The 19,304-nt window shown below is 36.7% G+C and overlaps 1 protein-coding gene across 1 annotated transcript in view; it reads right to left on the minus strand.

The window, feature by feature from the left end:
• LOC136829342 (Ca(2+)/calmodulin-responsive adenylate cyclase-like) overlaps positions 1 to 19,304 on the minus strand; it is a 272,221-nt gene that overhangs the window by 40,316 nt on the left and 212,601 nt on the right. Inside the window, 2 exon segments of the mRNA XM_067087752.1 lie at positions 1,668 to 3,942; positions 16,571 to 16,696. Coding sequence (XP_066943853.1) covers positions 1,668 to 3,942; positions 16,571 to 16,696 — 2,401 coding nt within the window.

The following is a 19,304-nucleotide window of genomic DNA, read 5'->3' on the forward strand; positions in this document are numbered from 1 at the left end:
CATGCATTTCTAAGATTTCCTGAAGCCCTTGAGATAGGGTGACACTGATGCTCCTCCCAAATGAGGAGGCTCATGAGTCCATGAAATAACAGTTCTCATTATTGCCAAGGCTGCTGGAACCAACCAAAAAGTTCCAACTGGTTGTTCAGACTGTCAAAGAAAAAGGTAAAATATTAGGGAGCCCCACAATCACAATAGCAAATGCAAACTTCTTGAAGAAAAACAACCAAATTGTAGTGCAAGCATCACTTGATAACAAGTTATAAAGAGCTATTTGGACCAAATTTATGGTGAGCTGGAAGTCACTCCTTCCATTCTGAGACCAAACACTTGGTAGGCACAGATTCCTCCTCAAATGTCATTAGACATCATTAAAAGCCCAAGTGAATACTTGTTGCCAAAAGCTTGCACAGCTGTGCCTTTCCCACCCCCCTTGGATTTTGGTAGCTAGAAATAGAAGAATATTCAGCAAGAGAAGGGCTGGAAAAACTCACTCTTCAAATCTGTATACCTTGCAACCCTTAATGTTCCTTATGAATGTTCTAAAATTATTACTGCAAGGACCTGTAAAAGGTAATAAGGAACTAAACCTGCAGTAAGAATGGCTGAAGAGGTTTTCTAGATTAAAGAATGCCTTAAGAGTGGGTATTTTATTTGTTTGTTCTTCTTAATATCTGGAAATGGATCATCTCGAATTTATGGTGACTTATGCATGGCAGGCTTACATAAATAATGGCTTTGTAAACAAATATATTAAAAATAATGAATGCTATTGTAATTAAAAAAGAGGATATGCTGTAAGTTAGCCACAAGAGTAAAGAGACCATACAAAATCTTTTACTCTCATACTTGAAATCTGCAGTAAAGAACTACAGTAATCTAAACTAACAACAAGAACACCATACCACAGCTGTCAATTTCTAAGACCATCATTGAACCACAACACGTTACTGAATTGTAGGGGTTATGGGGATTTTGTGAAACCCAGTAGGTATGGAATATCATACGCATCCAGTGTGATAGGTAATGGGTATGGTATGTGACATTTCAGTTTCAACTATCTATTACTTTAAGCACAAACACCTGTGTACATTACAACTGGCTTAAGAGTTTCTCAACCACTAAGTACTCACACAAAACAGCATTTCTCAACTCAATGAATGCTTTCTCAACTCAATGAATGCTCAAATTAATATAGATTTCTATAAAAATGCACTAGAAACTTACTTTCCCAAAGAAAGACTTTTATCTAAGTCCCCAAAGTCCAAAACTAGTACATATCAAATCTCAAGACATCTGCTACAGTACAGGGTTAGTCTTATAGAAAAATCATACAAGAATATAACTATGCAAAAAAATCAAACTGAAAAATGTTACAGGGAGAAGACAGTTGTCTCTGTAGTCTCAATGAAACAAGATATAAGACATACCTGAAATAAATCATTAGTAAATAACAAGCTAGAAATAAGGACTTGGTGGCATCATACACATGGGATTCTTTAATGTAGCCATGTCCTTAATAAATGTACTAACACCTATGCAACATTTGAATTTTGAAATACAAATGTGTCTAATTTTCTTTTTGCATGAGGTGGTAACATATATCAAAAACATGGATAATGTTAGTGGAAAAGCAGCAACAAGAGCAAAAGCACAGTGGTTGTTACCTTGAGCCTGAATTGTATCTCTGCATATTCTGAAGTGGCGTCACTTTCTGTGGGACCAAAATTTCCGGGGGGTATATACTACCTACACGCCCCCATGAGGCACTGGCTTGGTGTTTTAGATGCTCTGATTCAACTAGAGGTCTTTTGGCTGATTCAGGATTGATAAAGTGTTGATACTTTACATTCCCCTCTATGGAAGCTGAGGTAAGCTGTAGAACAGTTTGGTTAACGCAGGGGTCAAAATGAAGGCCAAGCATTACTGGGTCAATCTGCTGCTGTTCTGTTGTAAGTGGATTAAGGGAAGGTGAGTTTACAGTATAATGATCCAATCTAAACTGATCAGGGGAGACAAGCACATTATTCAGCTCATCCTCCTGGAGTCTAGCTGCTTTTTGGAGAGCAGAGTAACCTTCTAGTGTGCTACTTTCATGACTCTCTTTTATATTACAGTTTCTTGAATTATTGTTGCTGACATCAGAACTGAGCTGATGCTCTGTCTCCCCTTTGATTTCATACTCTATATTTTGATTGGGGCTACAGTACCTTCCTTCGTTGTTATCACATGCTGCTGACTTTAAATCTTCAGGGATGCCCTCAAAAGTTGCTGATTTCTCAATTTTCTTCTCACTCTTGTTAGCAACTCCAGCAATATTCTTATGATGGTGATGGTGGTGGTGGTGATGGTGGTGGTGAGTTCTAGGGTCTGTTTGACATTCTCCATCCCGCTTTTGACGTTCTGTACTTCGCTTTCTACAGGAATCCAGATCGATTGGCATATGATTACTCATTTTTGCAGCCTCTTCCCTTGACAGAGAACGTTTCTTTGACATCATTACAACACTGTCTGGTGTCAAAGCAGTACTTTCTCGAGGACTTTTCTCTAAACTTCTCATACGACTTGTGCTACCCGATGCACTAGTTCTAGAGGGAGAATTTAAATCACAGTCAACATAACTCAACCTGCATCCTGGCCTTATTTTTTCACTAGAAGGAGAGGCACTGTGACTCACACAATTATCAGTATGGGACGGAACTTCCACATCACCTTTATCACTGTGTTTATTACGTTTTATTTTGTCACTTGAAAATTCAGCTGTCAATTTAGGAATCACTAAATCATCTCTTCGCATTTTATCATCAAGAGAAGGGCTTGCTATGTCAGTTTCCCTCCATAGTCCAGGTACATTAGGATAAGAATAAGTTGTTGAATCATGAGACAGACTGTTCAAACGTAACGAACTTTCATCACTCGAAGCTTTAACACTAGATAAGTAATCGGAATAAATCTGAGGGGACAGTTCTCTAAAACTAGGTGCCATTGCCCCTTCAAGATTCATACCACTAAACATATATTTAAAACGTTCATCACTGAGAGAAGGAGCACGCTGAGGAGAAGGAGAATCAGCATCTGTTCTGGAAAAGTCAGTACGTGAAAAGCTCTCATCAGATGAACTGAGACTGGGTGAACGATTAAGAGAGCTAATTTCATCTGCTGAGGAGTGAATACGGGTTGACTGAAGATCTCTGTGAGATGAACCATGTAAACTGTCATCACTGTAATGTCTAGCAAACGACCGCAATTTATGCCGCACACCTGCTTCCTCAACATGATGATGGCGTGGCATCGGTGGAAGAACAAGTCCACCACTAAGAGCAGCTTTTCCAATGTCAGCAGATCGTGAATGAATGTCATCACTTTCCTTTCTTGGAGATGTATGACTGTGCCCTGCTATCTTTCTTCCTACACTGCTACAATGTCGGACACCATGTCCACCACTCTGAGACCGACCCCAGTTTGGAACATAAGAATTTTGAGGCAAATTATATTCATCTGGGCGGTAAGTGCGAGGACGGGATTGTGAGTATGTTTTAGGATTTGTATCATAGTTTTGTATTTTCATTTGCTGCATTGCAGCACGTGTTGGTGTTTGAGATTTATTGCTAGCACGCATCTGAGCAACTGAATATCTAGGTGGTAATACATGGGCATTTAAAGGAACTGGAGGTGCTCTGGATAGCAAAGGTTCTTCTTCACATCTCTGAGCTTCTCGTCCTTGTTGGCGCCCAACTATTTTTGGTCGACACTGGTTAACATCTGAATTTATGATAAGAAGATCATCAGAGAATGAGTCTCTATTTCTCCTTGACCTTGGAGTTCCCCCAGACTGACCGTGCCCACCATGCCCTGTCAATCCTTGAGAAAGACTGCGGCCGTGGGGAGGTATCTGAGGGGGAACCATTGTAAGAGGTGTTGCTACTCCTCCAAACAAACCTCCTGTTGAAATAAGAAAGAATTTTCTATTTTAACATATTGCTTAAAAACATACCAAATATTTAATATCTATACAAAACTTAAAGGTTTTAGTAAGTCTTAACAGCAATGTTTTTTCACTTCATTTCATATGTTTCTTTTGGATATGAAAAAATAGATTTTATTGTTTATCAATATGTTAACACAAGTTAAATTTCAAGTACATTTTCTAGTACTAAAGAAAACTTACAAGTGATAACATTACACCCTCAAACTAATAATGCAGGTGCTACCAACTGGAAAACCACAGAAGAGCTGTTATGTCTAACATAACATACAAGCAGGAAGAACTAAAGCATTTCATAATTAAACTATATTCCCTCCTAACAATTTCTCATTGTTAGTAACAGCCAAATAATACATCAAATGGCAAAAAGATATAATAAACATGATCTAACATAGCAAATGCCACAAAATAAATGTTTGAGAAATACAATACTTCTTAAAATACCGTATATGTAGCTCTAAACAAATCTAGAGGCTTCAAATTCTACGAATAATGATCCAAATCAGTTTACATATGAGCATACTAAAGGAAAAATTTTAATAACCACATCACCATATGCAGCACAGAAAAAAGAAACAAGCCAAATTAATACTCCAAAAATTTTCATATATATTGGCCCCCTGGACCCACACAAGTGATTAGTTAATCTATGGGATACCTTTCAGTTTACACATACTATGAGTTAAACAATGACCACATATTTACAATTATGGTAGGAGATTTATTATGCGTGCTGCAATGAGACCAGAAATTATAGGTATAATTTAACCTATAAACCAATAAATTTCTAGTGGTTAATATCAAATTATGCTGAACTATATATTTCTGTACATAAGTAACATAATGTGGTGCAATAATAAGTATGTATGGCTACATTCCTTCTGAAAAATACTGAATTTGTTTATTCCTGTCTTTGATAAAGCACAAATCATGCTACAAACTATTTGATGTAGATAATTTCTGACTACACCATTCACAAGATCAGCCAAACACAAACTTGTACTGTATTCTGACTCCACAGAACACTCTTCTAGCCCTATTTTATTTTCCTGTCCCTTAACCGTAATATTGGTACAGCAATTATTGTTGCTCTCAGTGACACTGCACTTGTTAGCCCTTAATCAATTTGCAAGTAATTGAAAATAAATTAAAAGAAAAGGTTGCTTGAATTATAAATAGAGTAATTAGGCAAGAGCTGTCAATATAAGTGATACATACTAAATTAAACCACGTAAGACTTCAAAATACTTCCAGGAATTAAACAAGTGAAAAGTATTAGGCTGTTTCCTTAACAAATCTTCTACCTATGGATAGCCTTCTTTATGGGCTTAGGCTGTTTACAGATTAAGCATTGATTTTGTAGCCAGTTAGAATAAATTAAAATTCAACAGTATTGTCCAAATTATCAATAATTTCAATATAGCCAGTAAATGGATGTTTAATTTGTAAACAGCTTAAACCAATACAATAAAGGCTATGCTTAAGTACAAGATATACTAAGAGAGCTTTAGTTTTCATAGCATACTATACATATAAAACTGAAATTAGGGGATATTAATTGAATCGTTAATTGAACTAGTTCATGTATTTCATGAAACACAAATGAAAAATACATGGTCCTCTCAAGGCTTTATATTTTTTGCTCATATCAAAGGGATCATTAAAACGGAGAAACAGTTAGTCTTCACAAAGAAACATATCCCTAATATTTAATACCACCATTTACACAAAATAATTCACTATACAGAAATAAATATACTCTATTAAGAAACATATTTCTTTGTTCGATAATGGTGGTGTAAGCACAAAACAGGGGATTATTTTGGCCTTAAAACTCCTAAAAATATGCTTTGTTAAAAATATATTTAGTTTATATAATCAACATAAATTAAATTTCCTTCTATACAATAGAAATCCTATAAAAAACCCATCCTACCCAAATAATATGTTTTCTTGTGTACCCAGATATTGCTGAACCAGGAATCTGATGATAAATCCCATAAACTTATAGTTTTACTAATCAAAACTCAGATTTTCAAAAATCAGTTACAGTTTTCACAGAATCTAAATGATTTTCTTTGAGCCTATTAGTTGGTATTGTAACTAAGGGAAAAAAATAAAAATGTAAAGCATCAGTGAAAGATTGCTGAAGTGAAATGAAAGCTTGCTCATTTAGAAATGGAGGAGGGGAGGGGGGAATAAGGGTTTACATCCTCATGAAGGACAGTCTTAACTAGGATGGACTCAACTCTTCTTTTTCTTATGTGAATTCTTAGTTGCTTTGGCCTTTAAAAATGTCAAGCTAAGTCTCCAGCAAGAAATTTATTTGTATTTTCTTACAAATATTGTTCTTGGAATTAATGTGATTCAAGTGATTTTATTCAAAGAAAAAGTGTTCAAATCATGCTGTACATCATACATGAAACTTCCAAAATCTAAAGGTTTTGTCTGTAAATGTGGTGAATAGTAAACCCACAAAACCTGAAATACATAAGTATTGTAACTATTGTTACATAACTGAAGAGAAATGCAGATTCTGATGTGCCAACAAGTTATTTGTTCAAATCTGAGGTATTTTTTATTCATGTGGCAATAGTTTGATTTTTCATGGCTGAAATTTTACTATGTAGTCATTTTCATAAGTTTTATGAGAAATAGAACTAAAAGGCAAGCCTACAGCACAGAATTAATGTTCAGTTAGGATGTTCCTGTAGTCATCTTGAAAAACAAGGTATACTTATGGAGCAGAAAACAGTAAGCTTCAGTATAATAAAAGAATAAGCTTAAACATGGCTTCCACTAAGGTAGCAATAGCTAGATCCCCTGCCTTTCCATTCAGTCAAACAACATTCACATCTTATCTTCAAAATAAAAACATACTATGTGGATACAATACTGTATTACTAATTCAAATGAGTCTTCTGTTATTGTTTTATACCGAAGGTAATAATTTACCATTCAGTTTCGCAGTACAGTATTACTGGAGCTTTCCAAGCCCTGTGCCATGAGATTTGCATCTTTTCATAACCAGTACATTGACTGAAGACATTAACCCATAGATTTTGAAACTGGGTGAAAGATATAGCTCAAAAAGCATCACAGGTCTAGAAGCAATGTAAAATTCACAGGCAGGTATCGACCAGGTCTCAACTTCTCTAACTGTGGGGAAGGATAATTGTCTCACTATAACCATTTGCATGAATTAATTGAGAATGTTGGTTTTGCCACTTAGGTGAAAAACTAATAACATACATAGAATAATTCCAAGCTTTATTTTAAATTGCAAAATGCTGGCTTAGAAAAATTTTTTTCTTATTGCTCTAATATATTTCTTATTAGGTGATAACGTTGTTTAACTGTGTATGTACTGTACTTCCCATACCCTTGACTGACTGCTTAGTTACAAACTGGATATTCTAGGATATATAGTGAATTTTCAGTTTAATGAACTAATTAAGCTGAGTGGTCATTCACTAAATCATTTTTCACTAAACCAAGGAAGCACTTAGAGACCTGTTATTTTCTTATTATACAGTATTTACAAAGCATTATCTAAGGCAAATACCTTTTTATTTGGTACTATATTACTAAAAGTTAAATAATTTTGCTTGGTGGTTTTCCACCACTAACTAAGCTTTGGCTGAGGTTCAAAACCCTTATACTGTATCAACAAAGAAGTTTGGGAATCTACAACCTAAACCTCTCTGAAAATCAATTTTGACTAAACAATGGCCATATATTTATGTATCTTTTACCATGGTATGAATATTTTTTGTAAAAAAGTATATATTATTCAGATTTTGTTTAAAAATTAATCCCATGACTACAGGTAGGAGAATTAATTCTTTTATTTGTAAACCTTATATAAGAAGTTAATTTTCAAAAATATGTTTAAGGCCAACTACACTAACTACCATGAATGACATGCATATATAGATACTATACTGCATATTTCTTAATAGTTTGAAATACTGTACATAAAAAAATTAATTAGTAATACACACAATGCATCCATAAAATCAATGATAAATCATCAACCTAAAAACAAATGACTTTTCCATATCTGTAAGATTCCTTATTGACTCAGAACTTTGCTTAATCATGTAAATTTCAATATACAGTGGAAACTTCTGTATTAGATGATGGTTTATGTGTACAGATATGTACTGTGCACAGAATATGTACCGAAATAAAAATGTCATATTTTTAACAATAGAATATATGATGACAATATGAATCAATTTTACAGCCTCTGAAAGATAGCAAAATATTCTGATGATTTGTTTTACTATAACTAAGTTTAACTTGACTTGAAGAGCTGAAAGAAAGGAAGGTTTGACCTCACATGCTCAGCCTGAAATTCACCATCCACCTGAAATATCTGTCATTCATAAGTGGCAAATCCCATTATAATTAGCCTGATTTGCAATTTAGGTGGGATGACAAAGCAGAGCAGCCTCAGTAGAAAATAGAACACCCAGCTGCAACAAAGCTGGAAATCCAGGTAGCTGCTGTAAGTAATGGACACCATGGAAAACATATCCCTGGCTAGTACATTTGCCAATCACCTGAGGTTTAAAGGTGGGTACTTCTGGAAAAGTACACCTCATTACTATGTGCAATCAGGAAACCAAATGAAGCCAAGAAAGGAAGGACGATAACATGGGCAGGAAATACATACACCACTGTAGGCTCAACTTCAGAGCCTCCACCAAGCCACAAACTCTGGGGCCCACTAAAATCTCCCATGAACACTGACAGTTGGGATGTGGGACTTGATTGGAAAAGATATGAGCCCCAAAGAAGCAATTTGTAGGAGTGAAATGTCCAATAGTACCGTAAGTGCTAAATGAGAGTGAGAAGGCCACAGAAAAGAAGCAACTCAAAAGGCTTGTGGAAGTCCTTTGCTGAAGGAGTAAAAGGGCAAACAAACAAGAAAGTTCTTTATTAATTAGGGCATATTTCTCAGGAGGAAGCCTGATGAGAGAGAGAGAGAGAGGCAACGAACCAATAAAAGAGACGACCAAGAGCCCACCATCATTCCTCAGAGAAGTCGCTCTTATGGGAACCAAATACTGAAGCAAGTGATCCCTCTTTAAAGTACATTGTCCCAGCTAAAATTCCTGGCAAGAGTGTGTCATGGGAAAAGGGAGAGGACCTGCCATATGCAGTGTCCACTGCCACAAGTGAGGTGAGCTACCATCCCCAATGTTAGACCTGATAATCTGGACTTGGGAAGATGCAACAACTGCAGATGGTCACAAAAATGATGGAAGAGGCTGCACCAGATATCTCCAAAAGAGTGAGAAGAAATCACACTTGTGAATGGTGAGTGTAGGCAAGTCAGAAACCATCACCATTACGGTAAAATAGATTGGACCAATGGGAACCATCTGAGCCTTGACACCTGGAACTTACAAGTTTGTCTACACTGCCTGAACCAGATCATGACAACAGCCCGAGATGCTGTGCCTGGCTACTGAGAACAAGAAATAGAAACAAACAAACAGGACTAGCTGGGGCCATCTCACTCATTTTGCAGGAAGGACTTCATAGCCCTCAGAGGGAAGTAATCACCCAAAAAGAATGAACTTATGATAAAGGATTCAGAATGAATCAAGGCATGACTGAGATCTTATACTAACTGCAGGGAAGAATTACATTACCAACAAGCAAAGAAGCCTGATCTTGTCTCTCCCTAATTACCAAAGGCCACAGAGAAGTGGATGACTATGATCCCAACACAGCAACTTAAGTAGGGGTCAAGAGGACGATAGTCTGAGAATACAGGCAACAGATAAAAAATCAACACTGAGATGGCACAGGTCTGCGTAATCCCAACTATCAAAAAAGCCAGGTTGAACTTCATCCAGGAGCACTGTAGGTTGGAAGGTCAACAAGGGACAGAAAAACAGCAAGACCTCTCCCAATAACCCACTGAGGAAGCTGAGATCAGTGAGGCAAACTGTAACTCATGGAGATGCAGGTTCAATGACCAGGCCAAAAGGCACAGTAGTGAGAGATCTGCAACAACCATAGCAAACGGTACTAAAAATAACCACAGACCTACAGAGGACAAAATGGCACGAAGACCTCAAGGAACAAGATGAACAAACATGTATCTTATAGAGCCAACATAGTAAGGAAGCCACGCACCTCAATTCCTTAATCACTAAGAAAAATCAAATATGCCTCGATGTACACTGTCACAAGTAAGGCAAGGCAAGGAAGAAACAAAACCTTCCAAAGAACTGGTGGATTGTACCATGCAAACACATGTCTGCCAGGACTGGAACAGTGGCTCTGAGGGGATGAGAACTCCTTTGGTCGCACAAAACCACAAATGTTGTCCATTTTGCCTAATAACAAGTTGTGGATGATCTGCAGAAGTGGTAACAGTGTTTGCAGCAACCTCCATAGACACTAAAAGATCCACAAGAAGCTCCAGGAACTACTACTGCTGGGACCATAAGGGGACAATAAGCATCATCTGAAAGTCTGCCTAAGCTCAAAATTTTGACAGTACCTGTTTTAACAGATCATGTGGAAGAATTATGTAGGCATCCAAGCTGTCCCATGCCTAAGCACAACATCTACTGCCCAAGACACCGACACAGGGTCGGATTACATAGAACGGTGAAGCAAGCAGATCAAACAAGGAAATTCCCATACCTACCAAAAGGCCTGCAAAACACCCTAGTAAAGGAACTTCAATGACCAAAAAACTTGGTGTGCCATGCTGAGAACAAACTAAGTCACAACTGTAATGTCATGCCTCAGCTTGAGTGAAATTCTCCATGGGTAGTAGACAGAGTGACTCGGGCCTTGTCCCTCTTTGATTCTGCAGGTAAGTTATTGTGGTGATGTTGTTGGCCTGGATTCCTATGTAGTGACAGGAGTCACAAATTCTTGGAAGCCTAAGCCTGAAGCTCTAGGAAGTTGAAGAGCAAGCAACTTTCTTAATGGACCAGTCCCTTGTACCCAAGACTACCACAGGTGAGCTCAACATCCCAAGGTTGAAGCTTCTAAAATATGAAGAGATCCATGTCCCAAGAGGCTTGGTTCAGCAGGTTCTGGTGGTTGCTAAACCAGTGTAGCTTCAAGGCTCCATAATTGGGATCTTATTGGCTGGGGACACTGAAGCTGCTTTCTAACACAATGGACAGCTGAAGCTATGATGAGTGAATAAGAAAGCAACTGTGCAGAACCAACTTTTCCAAAGAGACCACAGCAATCAACACCTGCCAAGAATCTGTCATAAGGCAATGCTGAAGAATCTCATTAATGGCCCTGAGTACGCCTTGCACTTTTTCCTCTGAGGGGCAAGCACACACTACTACTGTATCTAGAAACATTCTGGGTAGATAGCAACATATGTACTTCTTCAGGTTGACTGGCAGACCCAGGAACTGATACTAGCCTAAAAGAAGCTGCAGGTGACTTTGCATCTCCTTAAATGATGCCAAAGTCAACGATGCACTGAGGAGGCTACTGGGTAGAGAGTCCTGGTGAGGACCTGAGAGGTAGTACACATAACAATGCAAAGAGAACTGGACATGCAATCAGGCTAAACAAAGCAAATGTACTTCTTGGGAAGTGAGTGAACTGGAATGTGAAAATTCACATCCAACAGGTCAATGGAAGCAAGTCCTTTGCAAAATGACCTTCAATTAGACTCCATGGTCTCCACACATAAGGGGGTTAGGTAAAGAAATCGGTTGAGATGGTTGAGACTCATAATTGGTCTCCATACTCCAGAAGACTTTGGAACAAGGAAGAGATCATTGAAGAACCCCAGCAACTCTAGCAGAATTGTTTTGATGGCATCCTTCTGCATGAATGTCATTTCATCAACAATGATTTGTCTCTTTACATGATTGGAAGGGTGGAGGTTTAAGGCAATAGGATGAGAAAGTGGTGGAGAACCTACATTGAGAAATAGCAGCTGGTAGCTAAAGCAGAGAAACTCCAGACCCCAAGGCTCCATGCTGAATAGCTTGAAGACTTTCTGATTCTCAAAAAGAAGGCCACTGACCTGGAGAGATGGCAGAGTGGACAGCAGGAATTCATCAGTGACCACCCTGGACAGAAGACTGTAAGGAAGACTTTCCTTAGCTTCCTGGATAAAAGTAGTTGAGAGCTATAAGAATGTGAAGCAGAACACTTGTTTCTCTCATTCTCTCATAACAACAATCATTTGTGTAGGCAATCAGGGATGTAATTTTTAGGAATTTCTTTTGTAATTTTTTCCCAAAACCCTGCAACCTTCAGATCCAGAAAAATAAGAATTCACAGAAAACAAGGTTCAAATGTATAATAAACACTAAACACTGGTCTTGAGACTGAGTCAAGGAATGAAGAAGTGTTGTTTTTCACCCTCCTGACAAAAGTTTTCATCTTCACTCTTAGTCAGTCTTCCTTTTGCGTACCAAAATAACCAGCAATGGTAAGTCTAAGGTTTGTACTTTACAAGAAGACTCTAAGTCTATGAACTAGCACTAAGTCAACTGAACTAAAAAATAAATGAGATATACAGCAAATGGCACACTGAAATAAAGAAAAAAATTCTAACAAAAAAGCAAATCTTATAATAACAAGTTTTACTGAGATATGACAACAATTAGCTAAAAAATCATAATATAATGTTCACTTGTTCCATGTAGATTCATACTTTGGGGTGTTGATATGCTCATCACATAGGTTCTTTTAAAAAAATATATGGAGTTCTTATGTTTCTTTTCCACAAACAATAAAACCTAAACTGTTTATAAACTATATGAAAATATGTGAAATTATGAAATAAAAAAAATCAAGCAAAAACAGGTTTTGACATATGAAAAACCTAATTTTGGTAGCTGTTGTTTGTCCTTAAAGGAGTTACACTTTCATGGTTCCCACACTGCTTCATAAGACGGACCAACCAATTTTAAAGAATTCTCTTGTAGTTGGTCTCAGCCAGAATAGTGCTAGTTGGCACAGTGATAGAATATAAAGGACTCAGGAATAGATGGCTCTATCACCTGTCCTATAATAACTACCTCAGTTTTTCCTTCACCATACTTGCACGGATGTGACAACAGCGCTTATGCTGGCTATCTTCCTCATCACACACCATGCTTTTTTGTTAGAGAAAGTTGGTGGGTTTTAGGATTCACAGTGGCTACCAAAACTAAGTTTTTCCTACGTCAAAACCTGTTTTTTGATAGCGTAGCTGCTGTTTATCCTCATGGTTAGTGTCGTGGCATGCCACTCAGATATCGCGGGTTTGCGTCTTCCCCAGGGTGATGAAAAACCACTGGCTCTGTATCATGATCAACTAGTTACTGCTGTATCATCTACTGAAATAATAATAATGAGGAGCTTACAAAAGAAACTGACAAGTGATGAACTGGCTATGCTCCTAATAAATAAATCCCAACCCAGATAAATTTTTGGTCCGAAGTACTGCAAAGTCACAGGTTGTCAAAAGTTTTCTTTCTTCTGGATACCCACTGGGGTTCGGCAATAAACAACATAAAAACCTATATACAGGTATTTCCCCACTTACTATGGAGTTAGGTTACAAAAACCCCATTGTTTCTTAAAAAACAACTTGAAATTAGCCTAGCCAACACACCCACAAACTACCAAGGTTTTGTGGCCAATAATGTAATTTTATACAGCAACTACCTTATCAGTTGTTAACATATTGTATTACCATCGCAATATAAAAATGTGTAGGCCATGTGTGAACTATAGACCTAGGCTAGCCGGGGAACTTTCTGCATCACAAAATCCATTTAGTCTGATTATAAAATATTTAAAACAAAATACTGACCTTTAGTGAACACCAAAGCTCATAGGTCAAGCACGACTGATAACAACTATCAAGGCCATTTTTTGAAAACATGAAGTTAGGCTAACCCGATTTACCCTTTCGGTAATCTCAAATTATACATCAGTGTTAAAAAAGTTAAAAAAGTCATTGACATGAGTTTCAATAACAAAATTGTCTAATATTGCACTGACGCTAATTATAGCTTTGTTATACATGAAAAAAAAGCACTGCAATTGCAGCATAGCCTAGTGATCTACTCCTAACTTCATGCCTTGCAGACCTACTGGCTCCCAATTTTAATAAATATGAACCTACCAATTAAAATTTTAAAGATCTAAAACTGGGTCTTAAAACTAAGTACTACTTAGCTTGAGTGGTTATGGTGATCGAACACTAATTCCAGAGCAAACACTGGGGATATGTGAACTCTGTGACAGACCAGAGTGTAATGGGAAAGATAGCCGACATACGCGCTGTTGTCACATCTGTGCAGGTAGGATTAAGGAAAAACCCAGGTAGTTGTTGTAGGACAGAAGATAAAGCCCACTTGTCCTGAGTCCTTTATATTCTACCACTGTGACAACTAGAACTACTCTGGCTGAGACCAACTATAAGAGAATTCTTTGAGATTGATTGGACTGTCTTATGGAGCCATGAGAGTGTAACTCCTCTGAGGATAACAGCGGCTACTCTATCAAAAATGAGGTGAGCCATATACTGTACATCAAAGGTGTAATTTAATGTATCATGCTGATTACTCTAGCGTATGAGATAGAGAGAGAGAGAGCGATGTTACCAAGTCTGTAATACTGAATGAACGCACCAACAGAGCAAATGGATGGAAAGGTTCATGAATTGTCACATGAAAACCTTCTTCCATCAATCATCCAGCAGACAGCAAATGATAATGCAAGATAATCCATTTATACTGAGCAACTCTCTTTCCTCCCAGTGACTTACTTTCATGTCATTTTAGACATTATTTACTTAACATACTCAAACTTCTTCACATTAAATAATTTTCTGTGCTCCTTGTACTTCAGAGAATTCTGCTAAAACCCAATTTTGGCCAAAGTAATATCAAACTAAAGAAACTGTGTTCTAGGCTGTTCACAGGCCAAGAAAAATCAACTTACAATTTACTTGAATGCTTTTTTTCCATAATTTAATAATGTGAAGTAAAATTCTACCTACATGAGAAGATAAGAGATCTTTTTATGGAAGCTCATTTGACTTAGGGCAGAAGATCATCCGTAAGATAACATTTCAAATACTGTATAAAGAACTTGCTTCCCCCTGTGGCAAAGTTGAATGAGCTGCATAGCAAACTATTTATCTCTTACTAGACTAAGGCTTAATGTTGCCTCAGAATTTCTCATCTAATTTCCAATTATTATCTATTTCTACTGATTACAGAAACAAAGGAACAATTTCATAAATATATATAAAAGTTTTATGCATAACTGCAAAAGGTGCTTCAAAACAATGCCAAAAATGCTTCTTTAGAGTGATCACATTTTTTTTTGGTATGAGTTTCATGCAGTAAAGCCATAGGTGCAGATAAGAAGTTGATTAGATTACCAAAGAATGCTACCTGCTGGGTTAATATTTACAAAATCACTGTAGTTATTTGATTAGTTATAAATGATTTGTTTAACCAGACCTCTGAACTCTCTTAGGGTTCTTCTTGTAGACTGATGGTATTTGTAGATAGGGTAACATTTACAGTATTTTAATTTTCAAGATTTGTGAAGCAAACGTTATATAACAAAATCAGCAATTCATTTTATCCTAATACAGTATTACCTTTCAGGTTGTTATACATTCATCAGAAATTGCTTAGTAGCTTTACTACTAATAAAATACAAGACGTACTGTAATAACTAAATTCTAGGCAACTCCACCCCACATAAAAACATACAAAGAAACTTTCTCCTTATTGTTTTCATCTAAATGAATAACTAATACGTACAGAATATTCCTAATTAAAATGAATCCAACGAAGCACTTAATAATACTTAGCAATCTATGTCAGAACCTCAGTACAGTATTAATGAAAAAACTAGGCTTAAGGAAGAGGCATGGTTATAATTGCACATTAAATAGATATTATACTGACAAAGACCAGCTGACTGCATCAACACTTCTTGCCATGAACCCATCCTTTTCCTCAACACTACAAGGTTCCTTTTTACTAAATGCTAAATGCGAACTTTAAACTGATCTAATAAACTCTATACTTAAAAAGCTGTAAAAAATTATAACCTTAGAATACAGAACTGCAGAACACATGTCTCTATATACTTAGCCATATATTATGATATGATACAAAAAAGTGCTGTAACACTAGTTTACCCTGACACAGTTACATGCATAGCAAGTCCTATCTCTTTTATGTATTGTCTTTAGAATATTTTTACAAAACTAACAATGTACATTACTGCTTTAATGTTTTCTCTCAATTTCCAGTTATAAAAAGGCACAAATGATTCATTCAACAGATGACCATACAATGAACATATTCACTTAAAACTTTTAAGAGATTTTACAGCATGCAAAGACAAATGCATTTAAAACACATATCTCAATCTGACAATTTTTATCACTACAGCTTTTCATGTACATTACTACATTAATGAAAGACAGTAACTAGTAATCAGCAGCTCATGAAATAGTCACTGACAGAGCAAACAGCAAGAAAAATATGCAGCAGGATATAAGAAACAAAAAGGAAGTGTTTTGCATGCACATTTTTGGTTCCATCTTACCATTGTGGGTGTGGTAGTGGCGGTGGTGTGGGTGCAAGGAAGCATGAGGGGGGTGCAGTGTCCCGCCACACCGCCCCACCACACAGTACGCTGCCCACATAGGCCAACCACACCCATGATCCGGGGCTAGTAGGGACATGCCAGGGGTGGGGTTACTCAGGGACAAGGGAAACTGGGTTTCATGTATATTGGGAAACTGGGTTAATTTTGATCAACTGACAAAATTGTAACAACAGATTCAGCAGTTGTTTTTTACATCAAATTGGAAACATTAAGTCATAAAAGGGCTAGGCTAACTTGCTTTGGTTAGGTTAAAAAGTTAGATTCAAATTGGGTTGACATTAAGAAGCTATAAATTTTTCAGAATGTATGATCTAGAAAAGGGTTATTAAAAAGATTGGTTAATTTGGAAGTATGGAAAATACTAGAGATATGCATCTAAATCTATTTTGATTGCTTATCTGCAGCAGCCAAAATTTCAAAATAAAATGTACACATCATTGTATGCAGCAAAATAAAAAGTAAAGAAGAGCCAAAAAACTCATATCTACCACTAGATGTATACGTATTTTGCCCAAACATGGCAAACTACTTCACTAAAATAAAGCAAAATTAAAAAAAGATGACAAATTAAGAAGTTCATTACAAGTCTCCTACAGTAAACTGCACCTATATAATATCAACCATGCACAGCATTTCTCACTTGATAGAACTGCTAACACAATCAGTGTGTACACTCTCGACCTTCATGACCATTTCACTCTTAAAATGGTGACCAACTTCTCATTCAGTAAGTCATTCCTATGAATATCTCAGGACAAATACTCTTAATTTTTTGCCACACATGTAAATTACTTAAAACATTCTCTGGCTTTTAATATACAACAAATATATCCTTACATTTTCGGACACACGTGTGCATTACTTACACATCCACTTACATAAAATCAATACAATCTGCATAAGGTTTGGAAACAGTATTGCAATAGCTCTACAGACATATCATCCCTATTTAAAAATCCAGTAAGAATCTTTTCACACACACTCATGGTCATCATGGTAGATGTAATACTTAAAAATTCTAAGTTTCTTAATTATGCCCACCATATTTTACTTAAGCTTAAAACCCTACAGACAGAATTGGCAGTGCTGGGTTTCTGTTACAAATAAAAATGCCTGTACTGTAGTTGCCCTTCAGGTAAGCCCTCCCTCTCACCAAAGGGAGCCATCAGTGATACATGTTTCACATGCCTCAAAAGTGATTGTTTCAAAAAGAATTTAAATCCAAGAGTTACAGAACTGGTATATGGAAGATAGTGGAAAAAATGCACTGAATTATCTAAAGATATTTATATCTCTGGATCACTTATTGTGACTGTACCCCTAACCACAGTTAAGTTTTTCTCAGGCACACCTTGGTTTCATATTACGCTATCATTTCATTATCATACATGCATTTAAAAATGTTATTGGTACTTCCTTATACACGTAAGTGTATAACCGTGAAAATCTCTTTTCATCGCGGGTTGGGGGTAGTCGAAGTTCCACTTTCCTTCTTCTGACAACTACTATAAATGTTCCCTTGAGCCTTTTTCCACTTACAGTACTGCTCTTTATATATTTTTTTCAGTTTTCATGGCTTTGTTTTGATCCAATAATCTTCACTGTTGATTTTCATGTTGGTGTTTGCATTGATGACAGTTTTTGGTAGTGGGTGCCAGTATGTGTTAATGTTCCCTCCTCAGCAGTTGTGGAGATCTGAGTTTATTTAAAGCCTTGTTCAATAACCTGCTTTCTGTACTATATCAGCATTTTTGGGTTTTAATATTGTGTACTTAAGCATTATATGTTTTTATGTTGAGCATCACTCTAGTTCTCACTAATTCATGTGTGCTGAATAAATAATAAAATTTAGGTTACAAAGCCATCCGCTGAGGCACTTTTAACCATTCTGTACTTATGAATGCAAACAGACAGAGTAGAAATAGTTGGAAAGCAAGTTAAATTTAGAATTTTAGAAAAATGAGAAATAAAAGGACCTAAGGTGAAACTGGGAGGAAATCCCACAATAGCCTTGTAATTAGAGAGGTTGTACAGGAAAATGGAAGGAAAGCAGCAGTTATGGAGGCAAAATGAAAGGCTGAAAAGTGGGTGCAGCTAGGGGCCAAAGGGATACTGTCTACAATGCACTGCATCAGGGGCACTGATGTTGCTACCCCTTACGAGGAGAAATGTCTTCATTTTTTGTATTTTGTTAGTGATGGTTGTGTAGTTTCTCTACAGATATTTTATTTTTAGTGATAAACATCCTCTCTTGTTTTCACTGATGTTTGCTTTAGTGTGTTGTTGTTAATGCAACAGAATTAGTTGCATTCCTGTTTTTATTGTACTACTGTTTGTGCCATGAAAAACTATTATAAATTTCATTTCAAACAATATCAGATTTCCTGATATTTTTCACCCAATAGGCTGTTAAGTGATCAGCAATATTTCCCTTTAAATGCTCTGTCCACCACTTCTGAGTAAAGACAGAGAATCTCAAGACATATTCTAGGTTTCCATCTTTTTATGCATATCACATTCATGCTGAATCCAGTAAGAATCTTTTCACACACTCTCATGGTCATAGTGGTAGACATGTCATTTTAAATGACATGTCAGCATGCCATAACTGATTCAACAGTTGAATTTTTGATGTCATGTTAACACTTTATAACTGATCCAAAGGGGTAAC

Source organism: Macrobrachium rosenbergii, chromosome 44 (genome assembly GCF_040412425.1).
Source record: "Macrobrachium rosenbergii isolate ZJJX-2024 chromosome 44, ASM4041242v1, whole genome shotgun sequence".
Taxonomy (NCBI): Eukaryota; Metazoa; Arthropoda; class Malacostraca; order Decapoda; family Palaemonidae; genus Macrobrachium; species Macrobrachium rosenbergii.